This window comes from Argiope bruennichi, chromosome X1 (assembly GCF_947563725.1).
Source record: "Argiope bruennichi chromosome X1, qqArgBrue1.1, whole genome shotgun sequence".
In the NCBI taxonomy this organism is placed as follows: domain Eukaryota; kingdom Metazoa; phylum Arthropoda; class Arachnida; order Araneae; family Araneidae; genus Argiope; species Argiope bruennichi.
Window position 1 is genome coordinate 18,087,002 of NC_079162.1, and position 14,483 is coordinate 18,101,484.

The 14,483-nt window shown below is 30.1% G+C and overlaps 1 protein-coding gene across 1 annotated transcript in view; it reads left to right on the forward strand.

The window, feature by feature from the left end:
* LOC129959451 (rho GTPase-activating protein 26-like) overlaps positions 1-13,534 on the forward strand; it is a 77,709-nt gene extending 64,175 nt beyond the window's left edge. Inside the window, exons 22-25 of the mRNA XM_056072284.1 lie at positions 1,190-1,235; positions 7,603-7,641; positions 8,421-8,500; positions 11,963-13,534. Of these exons, the coding sequence (XP_055928259.1) occupies positions 1,190-1,235; positions 7,603-7,641; positions 8,421-8,500; positions 11,963-12,054 (257 nt within the window). The 3' untranslated portion in view covers positions 12,055-13,534. The remainder of the gene's footprint in view (positions 1-1,189; positions 1,236-7,602; positions 7,642-8,420; positions 8,501-11,962) is intronic.
* The last annotated feature ends 949 nt before the right edge of the window (positions 13,535-14,483 follow it).

The following is a 14,483-nucleotide window of genomic DNA, read 5'->3' on the forward strand; positions in this document are numbered from 1 at the left end:
TCAGTCTTTCTTTTTTCCCGGAATCGAATTTTATTTTTGCGATCTATTGATTTTCTTTTATGTAATAACTATGCGATATTTTTAATACTTCAAATGCTTTTTAAAAAATTATTCATTTATATTTTGCATATTGTTCTTAGTGTTTCGCATAATTCTTTATTTTATGAAATTTAGTTTTTTTTTCCAAGCTTGTGGCAGGTCTGGCATTTTAGTTTATTTATTTGTTTGTATGGAATTTCTCATCTTCTTTCAATATACTTGACAATTATGTCTTTCAGCTTAATCGGTTAAAAAAGAATATATGGAGCAGAATGATTTTTATATATTATGTTAAATTTTTCAGCATTATGAATGTTGTGCGCAAATTTGGTATTTTCTAAATGTTTCTTATTAATATAGATTCTTTTAATCACCTCTAACATAGACTAGAAGTATTTTAATCATTGCTTTGTAATGATAGTTTATTTATACTAATTTTGTTTTAAATTAACTGCCCTTGGAAATTTCAATTCAGTATTTTGGATATAATATATTTGTAGAATTATGTATCTAAAATTTCATGTGTAATATTTGAGCAGTAACAGAAGATAACAGCAATTAATACTGCTCTGTTAATATTAGGTTTAATTTGGTAGCTAAAAAACTTTATACAAATATATTTATAAATATACTTGAAATTGAATTTTTCATCAATTTTTCTTGATTGATTGTAGGTATATATAAATTTCATTGTTAATTTTGGCGGTAAATAATATTGATTTTTAAAGTGCGTTGATGCGTTCGTAATCATTGAAAAATGCTGTTTTAATTAATAGTTACAATTTATTTAATAATTTCTAATCCTTGTTTAAATTGTATCTTAAGTATTTTTAATTATGTATGTGCAAGTACTATTTAATGTTAGATTCAATGCAACTATGCTTCTGTATATGTACAACAGTTTGCTTTCTGTAATTATTTCCAATTTTATGTTATTTGTAAGCTTGATATTAACGTGTGGAGTTAATATTCTGGGATATTGTTGTATCTGAACGACCTAACATGATTCTTCATTTTTTCCACTTATGTATGTGTAAATATAAGCTAATGCTTCCTTTTTTTAATGCTGTAGTTTTCCAATTAAAATAATTTTGTTTTGTGGTTTTACATTTTCTTGATCTGGTATTAAATACTTTATTTTTCTTTTTAGGCTCTCAGGAATATTTTGCTAATGATGAGATTCTTCCAAATTCTTTGTAAGTTATATTTTCCCCCCTAAATGTTTAGCATGAGCTGAGCAATAAATTAATCAACTTCTATCTTATGAAAAGGTGTCTAATATTCCCTTTTGTATGCAATTTCTATCTTAAAATAAACGGACAAATATATTATTACGAGTCTATAGTATTAGTTCCCTGAGTAGTTAATCTCATTGTTAGCGAGGAAGTTTTACAGATATGTTAATAAATGCTCGAACAATGACGATAAAACTGAAGGCTCTCGAATATACAAGTATTTTGGTTAGGTCTCGATCGGATCTTAGATTCTTTCTTCTAGAGAGTTCGATTCGTTACTCAGTACACTATAAAAATGCAAGAGAGAGAATTAAAACCAGTCACTTGAGTGAATATTCTCTTTACAGTGTTTTTAATGCTCTGAGTTCTCCAGTTGTTTTATGCTGCGCGTTGTTGTGCTGTGCTGCTTTTTAATAAGCGATTTGTTGTTTGTTAGTGTGTTGTTAATAATTTTAAATTCTGTCCTTGTGAATGCTTAGGCTTGTTTCCTGTTTTCTTGTGGAATAAAATGCAATTGTCCTTTAGTGAGCTTACTTTTCTCCGTACATTCACCCTGCGCATTTTTGTACCATTGGAGTCAAATGTGGGATTCTGTAGTGTATAATGTTGGCGAGATTCCAAATGTATCTGATTGCTTTATTCGCCATTTTTAAGAAATTTGTGGAATCCTTCAATAATGAGATACAATCGTGGGAAGAGGAAATTAAAGGTAGATACTAAGTAATGAAGAGATGAGATTATTTATCGAGAATAGAGGCAACGAAATTGTGGATCACACTGATAGATGCATAAATAGAATGGTAGATGCAAAAGGAGAGATGGACGATGTAAACTGCAAGAAGGAATTGTTATAAGGAGATCAATATTATCAAAAAGGGGCTTATTGATATGGAGGACAATTTAAAGTGCAGTTAAAAAGGGGAACGCACAAAAATATGTCAAAAGATCTTTCTGTCGTCTTCTAGGGCCATGACTAACTTCTCTGAGTAGAGCCCCTGAGCAACGATTGAAAGCTTCCTCATTTAACAAAGAAAAAATGGGCTCTTCGTGGAAGGACCTATTTGTTCCATCCTCTGTTTGCTATTAATTTATATTGGGACAAATGTAACTCTTTTTAGAGCAAACCTGGTCCAGAAATTAAAGGGGCAGCTTAGCTAAACGCTTCCTAATATTTCCGTAATGACTCTACTGATTAAAAAGTGAAAATACATGGGAAGATAAATGCATCAATCGAGTTTGGAAGATACAGATGCTCTCCTTCGAAGACCTTTTATCGTGAGCTGCAAACATAATTAAAATATTGGCGAAAAATTTGGGAATGGAAACATATTTTCTTCAAAGTTTTAACAACAGCTGCGGACCATCAATGTTCATATGAAATTCAAAATCCGAATGCGAATCGACCTTCTTGGTTTGAAATCGCTCCGGAGAGACTTGGCACAAACAAATATTGACTCATTGGAATTTCTTACATTTTAAAGATGATGTTTTATATTGTAATTAGAGGAGTGGTGATGGAAGATCTTATGGACGGTAACTAATTCTTCGAAAAAACAGAATTTATGAAGTTCTGCGTCAAACCCATGACGGCGTTAACAGAAGGCATTTTGGTGTCATGAAAATGCTCAGTAAAACTCGAGAGAGATTTTACTAGGATTGACTTTGGACTGATGTTGAAAAATGTTGAGAGGCAGAGAATGCCGTAGTTGCTGAGTCCGAAGAGGACTCAAAACAAGATCTAAAGGTCACTTACAGTACTATAATTTGGCTGCATCATACGAAAGATTGGCTTTGAAAGCTCCTGTGCCTTACGCTTTGACGACAAATAGCATTCGATATGTTTTAATAATAATGAACTATTTGATTTTAATTCGTCTTTCATTATTTGTTTCAAAGAATCAGACTGATTGAGATACACATTTGTCACTTTTCTCCTGGCCTATTGGAGCGTAATCCTTGATATAACTGGGTGGAATCCATCAGAGATGGATTTCGTTCGGACGTTGCGATTGACCTGTGATATTCTCTTTGGACGATTGACTGATACGCCTTCCTCACCGAAAGAATACATGAAGAATTTAGTGGCGGATTTGGAAAATGTGCCTGTGTTTGCCAGAAAACGAATTAATCTGTCTAACGACGTCAGGTCAACAGACTATCATTTTAAATAAGGTGGTCAGATCCAAATGTCTAATTCGAAGCGACGGAGAGTTCTACACTAAATTGCGCAATCTTACCCAACAGCGTGTAAAAGGGTTTCCACGTCACATGGAGAACCTGGAAGATAGGAAAAAAACAGGGTAGAACGCAGGGTAAACCTGAAGAAACCAGGAAAATACTGGAAATTTTAACTTTATTATTTTTTTCCGTCTAAAAAATGCCGATCTCAAAAGAATGCAAGAAAAAAAAAAGCGTGGTTACAGCTTCTAAAAACGAAACAATACCATTCGCGATTGCGTAATTCGGTAACTCACTCCTTTTCTACTCCTCTTTATTTCTGTATAGATCAGTCCAGTTTCGATTTCCTAGACGCTCTTTTTTCATGAAATTCTTGAATTGCAGCTTACGGTCTTCTGTAACTGCGTGAAAGAATAGAATGGCAGGCAATGATGACACATCAATTTCAATGTCTGAAAATAAACTGATATCGAACTTTTTTTTAGTTCAAGATCAATCATTTAAAGCTGAATTTTTATGGAAATTAAAACTTGTTGCGTCACATTCGTCCTTTAATGCATTCAATGATATATTGGAAATATTTTCACATATGTTCATTAAAAGTGAAATAGCTAAAAAAATGTATGTTAGGCCTTACGGAAATGTCGTATCTTATTTGTTACGAATTAGTTTCATTAGCTTCATGAAACTGATGGCTGAATAATCTGTAGAAATTGATGCTGAAATAATTGATTTGGCAAAAATGAATAAATAAAAAAAGTAATATTGCGTTTTGTTGAATAATCATTAAATAATATGTATCACGATAACAAAAATGTTGTATGTCACGATAACAAATGTGTTTTATTTCTCCTAAGTCTTTGATTTTGTGTGACTTACTGTTAAAGAGCATGAGAGGCAATATATTCTCCCTCTTACTATATAAATTTTGTCTTGCTAAATTCTGTATAATAAATAAAGATAATTTTATTTTTTCTGTATGTAAATATAGACCATCTTTTAATATGCTATTTCGAATAATGTTATATTGTTGCTTTCTTTCTTTATTTCTTCCCCTTAAAACTATTCCATTATAACTAATATATGAGGCCTTTCGCTCATTTCCTCGTATCTTGAATATACGTACGGGGAAAACACAGGATTTTTTTTTTTTTTTTTCAGATTTGAGTGGCAACTCTGGTGTAAGGCCGAATTGTTCGGAGGGAAAGATGGTTTTATTTATTTTTAAGAATACTTACATACTTCACCAACAAACAAAGGTGGATTTAAAGCCATTTTTAAAGATACCTGGTGCTCGAGAGAGTAGATGCTCATCCAACACATCGAAAAATGTGATTATTATAAATTTAAAATACACGAAAGTTAGATCGATATTAATACCATCCTTAACTGGGAAGTATACAAATATAAAATTACAAAGTTGCTATAAACACCAAGCAACAACAAATCAAATCAAATCAAAACAAAATCTACACAAACACGTGCTCATCAACATTTGCATGGAAAAGTTTCCAATTACAAAAGCAAATATCCAATATTTCCAAAAGTAACAATTTAAAAAGTTAAGTTTCCAGATTTAAAATTTAACTAAAATTCACCAAGGGGCGGTTTTGAATCTACATTCCAAATATTATAAATAGTTAAAACATTTATTTAAAAGCACCCCTCCATTCTAAAGACATTTCCTTATTCCAATTTATACCCGCGGATGAAGGTAGAAATTTTTTGTCTCAATGTAATATTTAAGCAGTTAGTGTTATCACAATGGGACAAAGTTCGTGGATATGAACAGGATGAGTTTATTGTGATAATCATAAACGCCAATATGTCCATACCCAAACACCTTGCACATCAAAACCACAAAAACCCTAAAAGGTGGAAAAAAATTCTAAAATTTTCAAAAAATATAAGGGAATGAGGAGAAAATGCATTAGAGAGGTTATAAGATAGAGTACCAGTCATCTATAATTCTTTCTATTGCACAAATCATCACAGATTTTAAATGCTTCTGAAGGCTTGAAGAGCCACATCTCATTTGAAAGTAGTCTTTTTAACTATGTTGTGCAGATGTTCTGTGAAAAGCAGTACCTTTGGCATACATGCCATTAATTTGTCAAAGTTCGGTAGAAATTGTTTTGTAAAATTCCATTCTCTATTCCTCAGATTATTAGCATTATAAGAAGTTCCAATCGAGCCTTGTAATAGTTATGGTAGAATACATATAAGAAGAATTGGCAGATATTTATCTAATGTGTGGTCAAGTAAATCAAAACGGACGTAAAGCATGCATTGCATTCCAAGCTCTCAACCTCGTTGCCGTTAATAGAAGATTGTTGAAAATTGGTTCGTTCGTTATCGCAAAGAGAAATGCCGACTTCTATGAAGTGTTTAGATACCGGGAATGGAAGATCGTATCTTGAGGAGATTTGCTGCAAATATCTCCACAAATACGTGAGTAGTAGCAACTGACAGTGGGGTCAGAGTTCTCATGTCTCCCTCCTCCTACCTCTCTAAGAAACGAACCTGATTTGCCCACCAGGAACAATAGCCTAGCCTCAACAAAATACACCTAAACTGCAGAAAATCAACACTCTCTTGGGTATCACTACTCCACAGGCTGACTCCATCCCCTACCGGAAGAACTGATAGCCATTGGGTAACACTGCTCGCTCCCGCTGCCGCTCCCACACCCGGGTTTCTGGAACCGGTAAAGATCTTCACCAAATTCTCATCAATAATCTCCACAGCTCAGGCCAACTAACAACGACAGGTCCTCAAAGCACCAGGATCATGGAGATAGCCTTGCTCCGCAAGGCGGGTGCTCCAATAATCTACCACTTTTCCAAATGACTGTGGTGTCAGTTGTCATACTAAAATGTATTATGGGCAGTTTAACATGAGGCATGCATGCACTCCTACATATAAAGCTTCCAGTCTCTGTGCACAAATGTCTATCCCTACTAACTGGTATTCTTGTCTTATTGTTAGACTAGTTACCACTTCAGTTATGAGACATTCCTTGTTTGTGAGAGAAGGCGTTTTTAACACTCCCTTTGAAGGTGTCTGGGTACTAAATAATCCCTTTGTTACTGGCCTTTGTGAACACATGCCGAGATTTGTTGTGAGTGACTGGTTAGATATCCTTGATTATTGTCCGATTTGCCTTTCCTGTTGCCAGGCTAGTTGACTAGTGTAATATATCGTCCTGGAGTAAATGTTTGCCGGTTCTACTAACCACACAAAGAAAGACTAGGTTTGATATATGGTGGGGCGCCACCACATTTTACCAGCATGGTCTAACATTTCCTGATTGCCACATATCCTGGAAGATGGATTAAATATCATAAACCTGTGATAACTCCCCCATGCCCACATGACCTAATTACAATAAAGTTGTTCAATGGTCACTTGAAATCATTGGTTAATGAGATTTCTGTGGATAATTTTTTTGTGAAAATCCTAGCTTGCAGCAATTTTTCGTCTGTAAATGTAAATTATGCAACAGCACCCTTTGGCTCTCCTTTAAGAATCCATTGAAAATTTTTTCTCAATAAATAGGATTATCTAACATAAAGATATTTTTAATATCTTTATTTTCAGTATTCAAAGTTTAACTTGTTCATCTAATTAATTCTTTTGAAACTAAGAATGGAATTTGACCTTAGGTTCCATAATAAATATTGTTTGTCATAATGGGTACCATCCACCTTCTTATTTTGTCAAAACATTTGCAAAATATTCTTTCGATAATTAATTTTTCAGAATTTTTTCTCCCGTTTTTTACATTTCCATTGAATGTTGAAAATCATACTAAACAAAAACTTCTTGAAAGTAATTTTCTTAAACAACTGTAACATCAGGAATAATTTTTCCATATTCCTTTTCTGAAAAATATTTAAATTGTCACGTAACTTCACCTGCTGTTTGGAATAATGTTTGCATAATAACTAATTTTTAAACTGATAAGACAAATATCGTTGAAATTTCTCAGGTGAGATATTTTGACATCTTTTTCTGTATTAGTGGGTTAATAAAGTGCTTAAATAAGTAGTATTTTTAATTTTACGCATTTTCGTACAATACATTTTAGCAAGTAATTATTTTTTATGACTTCATTTGTTTTCTCGACTGATATTTGATATATTTTCAGATGTGGATCTCCAACTAATGTCCAATCGAATACAGGAAGGTAAAATTTTATTTTAAATGCTGTCTATTTGTTACTATTATTTATCATTCTTTTCAGTTCTACCATTTTGTTTCTCTTTTGAAATTTAAAATACATTTTTTATCTCATAATCCTTGATATGAATCTAACAGATATCATTGGCATTTATTTTTTTTTTGGAAATGATGAAAATAGGCATGATAAGGCAAGAAAATTTTAATAAGTCATAGATTTTTTTTTTCGCTTAATGTAAAATAAATAATGTAATAATAAACGCAGAGCAATGTAAAATTTTTGAAGTCTATATTTTTGTTTACATTTCTTTTATTTGTTATGAATTATCTAAAATTATTCTCATGCTTTAGAATTCATTGCTCAGTTCTTTATTTAAACTTTAAAGAGCATTGTAAACTACTAAAAATTAGGATGTAATAAGTGCGTATTTCTGAGAGATAGGGTAGTAATTTTGTTAAATTTCATCTTTCGTATAAGTTACGATCAAAACCTTCCTTGGTATTTCATTTCAGTAGACATAATACAAGAGCATTTTTTTTTTTTTTTTTTTTTTTTTTTTGTATAATTTTCTATTAGAAACTTCCCATGTCTATAAAGTACAATTGTTTTATGCCAAAAATCGCATAAAAGTGTTGATTATTCCTGCATGTGATAGCTTATTTTATATATTCTATGAAAGCCCGTACTTGTTATATTTTCTGAATGAAATAATCAATGTAATAAGCGAATTTTACCGAATTATATAATGATTTGTGCAGCAGTTTTAATTATTTCTTTCCTTATAGAAAAGTAAGAACTCTTTATGCCTGCAGGGGCGAAAACGAGATGGAACTTTCATTTGAACCAAATGAAGTCATATATAATGGTAACTGTAAAAGATTTTTTTTTGTGTGTGTCAATATACTTGCTAAAAATACTATTTTTATTATCGGTTTTAAAAGAAACTACCCCAACAGATATTTTCCCTCAAATTTTTGCTTTTTATTTTAATTTTCTTATCAAGATATCGACTTTTTTAAAAAAGTATATTTACTCACACCGTTACAGGGATAAATACAATTCAGTTTATATGCATTTTGTTCCAAAAAAGCTGAGATGCATTTTTTTTTTTAATCTATTTGACATAAATAGGCACTATAATTGTAAAAATGATTAATATATGCTTGGAAATAAGTTTATGTTAGTTAAGTAGCTCTGTTTTTAATTTTCAAGAATTAACCATTTTAAATTTATATATGGTTTTTTAAACAAAATTGGTCTGGCATAAAAAAATTTATTTTGTTGTAACCATTTAGAATACTGCATAATCATGTTTGTAAATCTGGGGTAGTTGCACGTAATTGAAAACTATGGCGGCCGTATATTGAATTAAAAATAGACATGTCCGTCTATTTTTTATTTACTCTCTAAATGCTAACACAAGACAGTAGATTTCCTTCTAACTGAGTAATATTTATATTGCTTTGCTTCCTTTTGTTTTATAATATAAACAAAAAAGAATTCTTTCTAAATAATCAGGTATTAAAAAAGGCCTTAGTTAAAATTTAGTTAATTGCAAAATCTCTATTCTACAATCAACGACTCTGCAATATAATTCAAATAATTGTCATTCAGTTATTATTAAACAGTATCCAATATATTCTATACATAGTATACTCACAATTTACTTATATTACTCTCAGGTTTCTAGACAATATATTTTCTTATGAAGGAATATAGATGCTTGCAATTCTGTTTTATTTAGTTATAAAAATTTGTACATTTCTTATATTTCCATACCTTATTATAATTGTTACTATTTTTGCCATGTCTAAGAAAGACGTCTGTGTTTATCATACAGAAACATACGTTTCTATTTGTAAAAGGAGTCTTAATTTGTTTGTTTTGTGAATACGATACCGTCAAATCAATCATTATTTGGTACATTTAATGTTAAAAAATGATCTGGTTATGTTCAACAAATTTAACTAAATCTTCAAAGAAGAGAAAGGCTACATCAGGCAACAACAGTCTATTAGGCTGATTTTATTGCACTATAAGTAAGAGGCATGCACCATAAAAGAGCTTGTTTCTGAATATGCCCTTTGTATATTCAGCCTTTCCTTTCCTTTCATAGCCTTTAGTAGGATGATATCTGTTGAAACGTAACTGTATTGATCAATTATTGACTATTGTGACTCTCCCCATTCTATTCTGAGGATAAACGTTCTGAAAGCAGACGAGTCCATCCATTTCGGGGAACCATTTGCTGACAGACTGTATTCAGGTTTCTGTTACCTGAGTTTTAAAATAAATATAATGGAAGTCAATTTATTCTCACATCTTAAACATAAAAGGACTAACGATTATTCAAATTTGGAATGTACTGAGTATTCTACGAAACTCCTTTTACAACGGCTATAAAAAATTTCTTTGATTTTCTTGAAGTTGAGGTTGAAATAATAATAATTGCTATTATTATTTAGCTTCTCATTCTCTTAGAAAATTCAATTTCATCTGCATATGTTAAAACTGTGATTCAGTTTTATGCCCTATTATTATTTCTCAATTATATACTCTTTCGTTTCTTTCACATTATAAGAGTGAATCGCTTGTAAATTGTATTGGCATTGCCTTAATTAATAATATATTTTAATATGTGTAACTTTAATTTAAATTTTATTTTTGCAAGTTAACTAATTACTATGTCTACCAATCCTTATATTCTGTTTTCAGTTGTAAGAAAAATTGATTTATGTCATCTTTCTTCCTTCTTTTAGATTCTGTTATTTTTAAAATACAGATGTGTGATTTTTTATAGTGATTTAGTTACAGCTAAAGAAAAAAGTCTCCAATTGAAAAAAATTGTTAAGAGAAATTTTATAAATATCTAAAAGTGCAATTCTGAGCCGTGACAGTAGGGTAATTTCGTTAAATAAACTGATTTCTTGTCTGAACGCTTTTATTATTCATAGAGCCTGCTTATCTGCCAATAGGTAAAAAGGTTGAAATGCATTTCAACCTTTTAGGAACCCCTTATATATTACAAATCACATTTTAAAAGGATTTAAATTTTATTCTCTCACCCACCCCTATAAGATCTACATAAAATGTCATTTAATTAATACGAATTTCAAAAGTAAGAGATTTCAAAAAGAGGGAATTTTGGAAAACATTTATGCATTAAGAGGCATCTTTTATTCTTCCTTTATATATTATTCTGTTATAGCCATTGATTGAAAGTAACAACCCTAAGATGCTGCTATGTTAATGAAACACCAGATAATACAGTGTTGCTGGTGTTAACTTCAAGCAGAGATATATGTTTTAAGGGGTCTCAAAACTCTTAACATTTATCCATGAATGCAAAAAACCATCCTTTTTCAAATCCGCATACTTCACAAATGAAGCAAGTGCGAAATTTGAAAATTTATTAAGCAATATTCATATAGAATTACATTATTTCTCAAATTTTCATGTAACTTCAGAAAAAGTAATAAAGAAAATAAGTTGAATATTTTTTTCAAAATCTTAGAAGTCAGTATTTTATTGCACACAGTGTTCTGAAGATAAACATGGATAAAAATCTATAAAATTAATGCTAACTAGTCGAAAAATGTTCACTTTTGAAGCTATCATTTTTATAAGATTTAGAATAAAAAGATTTTTTAATAAAATTATTTTTAAAAAAGGAAATTTTAAGAAAAAATCTAATTAAAATTCATATACATTTTTTTCTGCTATAATTTGTCTAAAAATTGATCATCATCATAGAAGAACTTATTTTGAGAATGTGGGTGAAATTTCAGTTTAATTTGATATGTAGTTTCTAAGAATATCTAATATTATTTTGGGAAATTCCAAATTCATTAGCAACATCCCTTATTGAACAACCCTCTAATCAGTTTTTGTATAGATAAAATAGTCTATATATATTCTTTGATCCATATAATTTATGTAATGCTTGCATAATATCTTTATTCAAACTCGCCTGCTTCACCTTTTATCCAATTGTGTGGCTTAGATGTCTCTTAAATAATTCAAAATATTTTCATATTCATCAAATAATCACTAAAATCTATTTTCCATATGTGGCAACTATGCCAACTTCTTTCAGCTATTCACAATTTACTTTTAGGTGCGAAAGTTAGCATTTTGTATATGTTCCTTAAGTTATGAATACCAATATATTTATAATGACTTAGAAATATCTTTGGGATGCCTTAAGTTAGTCTTATGTCATAATTCTTTTATACATTTTGTAGTTTCTTTTTTATGTGAACAGATTGAATATGCTTTCATACTGTATTTTTTAAATGCTTATTCAGATTTAAATTTATTTGTTTAGTAACACCTTCACAAGAACCTGGATGGATCCGAGGAACACTAAAAGGCAAAACAGGACTGGTACCTGAAAATTATGTTGAATATTTTTCATGACCATTAGAGGCATGAAAAAGTCCTTCCTCTCCCTTCCTGTAGTATATGTAGCTTTGAGATAGTAAATGTGAACAATAAGTAGTGATAAATCATTTTATATATATATATTGTTTAATATTTTAAAACAGTGACTGAACACAATATTTAATTTAAACCATTTCAAGTGGACTGAGAGAAATTTAGTTGAATGTTAATTTAATAAATAATGTAAATAGTTTCTTCAGATTGATATCATTTGCTGTGTTGTCTTCTCAAAAATCTTTTCTTAATTCTGAAATAACCTTTATTGACATTCACAATTAATTATTGTGGACAATCAATGGCATTTATTTTTTAGTAAATTTGTTTTTAAAACATCAGGGATATTAAGTTTAATATGAAACTTATCTATCATTAGTAGAAAAGTTGTGTGCAATTTCTTGATATATATTGCAGAGAAATTTTCTTCCTTATTTCATTTTTAAACACATCTTTTTAACGGCAAATAATGTTCTTGTATCGGAAATTCAAATACTTTCAAATAAATAATAGGTTAATAAAGTTGAAAAAAAGCTTTTATTTTTTCACCCATCACCCATTCTTTCTGTAATATGGCAGTAGATTGGCACAGCAATTATAAATTTGTTAAGGAACTGCAGTCTGTGAAAAAACTTGCAATCCCCCCTCCCCCTTTTTTTGTTATAATATGTAGACAAGCTAGGATTATTTTTTTTAATAAAGCATTCTTTTGACTCCTTCTGTAGTTAAATATACTGTAGTCTCTTAGTAGATTTTAGTACTGTTTTAATATTTATGTTAGACATTGGAATATTTTAGATTCATGCCAATTTAGTGCATTGAAGACTTAATCATCATTTTAATTACATTAGATAGCTTTTGTTTCAAAATTTTTTTATCGGAGCAGAAATGTTCGTGCATGTAGCCATTGATGAATCTGTATTACTCTTATTTTCAATATGTTAGTCCATATCTAATTTTTGTGCCTTGTGAACTGAAACTATAATAGTGAATTTGTAACCCAAACTTGCATGCCAGTTATGATTAGAATTTTCATTAAATTAAATGAAGTTATATGAGATATATCTACATTCTGTTAATATATTAAATTTTAGTTTCTCATTGTTGAATTCTGATTATTGATAATTTAGAAACTATGCATCCTGTTAATACTAAATTGCTTGCTGAAAAATGAAAACTTTTTGAGGGCATTTTACTTCTGTGAGAGTGTGGTGTACTCATCTTTAAGTTAATCTGAAATGCAGATACTTTTATTGTGTTATGGTAATGTGTGTATTTAAAATATGACATTCAAGATTAATTCCTTATATTTTTCTTTCAATCTTGATTTCGATCATATGTATGTAATTCACGATAAATTATGATAGTAGTGATGTCATTTGATATTGTTGGCATATGCTATATGTGTAAAATGTATATAGTATATTTTAAAATATGAGACTATCTTTTGTAATTATGAAATATCAATTATTAAAGAGCTTTTTCTATTTTATATAATATATGTTATGTAATTTAACTGAAAATAAATTTTTATATTTATTTAAATATTAGGTATTTGTTTCTTTTAATCAAGTAGTAGATTACTTTTTTTATATGCTGTGACTTATGTGATTTGTTTTGTTGGAGTGAAAGGGAATTCATTTCTAAAAAAGCAAATATACTGGACAATCGCTTATTTCATAATTGATTTTAGAAGTTGAAATAACCGAAAATATTATTTAAAATATACTCTTTAAATTGTGAAAATTGTTTCTGTTTTAACGGAAAAAAATATTTCATAAGGATTTTTGTGTTCTATTCAAGTATTATGTAGATCACACCTATTAAAACATTAACTTTTAAAAGTTGATAATGTTTTTATAGTTACTATTCTAAAACAGGTTCTTTCATTTTATTTATATTTTTGAAACCTCAAAACTAAATTTTTTTTTTCAGTGAAATAATTCGACATTTAATATCTGAATGAATAACATTTTTTGTTATTCCAATTTACTAGCGATTTACTCCAATTTACAATTTATTTTGTTACTCGGATTGGTTTGAAGAGTATTCTGGGCAGTTTCAGCGAATGATTGGGCCACCTATATCTCCCCACATGAATCCCAGAAGTCAGTTCTTGCACAAAATCCTGCGCCAGCAGCACTTTCGCAATTATGGACATTTATAAAGTCAGCATGGCTCAAAATTTCTACTGTGGGCTTCGAACGACTTGTTGAGTCTATGCTACGTCGAGAAGCTGCACATCACCCGGCAAAAAGAGGTCCGACACGTTATTAGGAAGTATCCTATGCCTTTTTTCACCTCAGTATAAGTCGGGATAGTTCTGCATTTTTGACAATTTATTGCTTAATTTTATTTTTATGTATGTTGCTAAAATTAAGAAATAAAGATTATCGAGGTACAATTATATA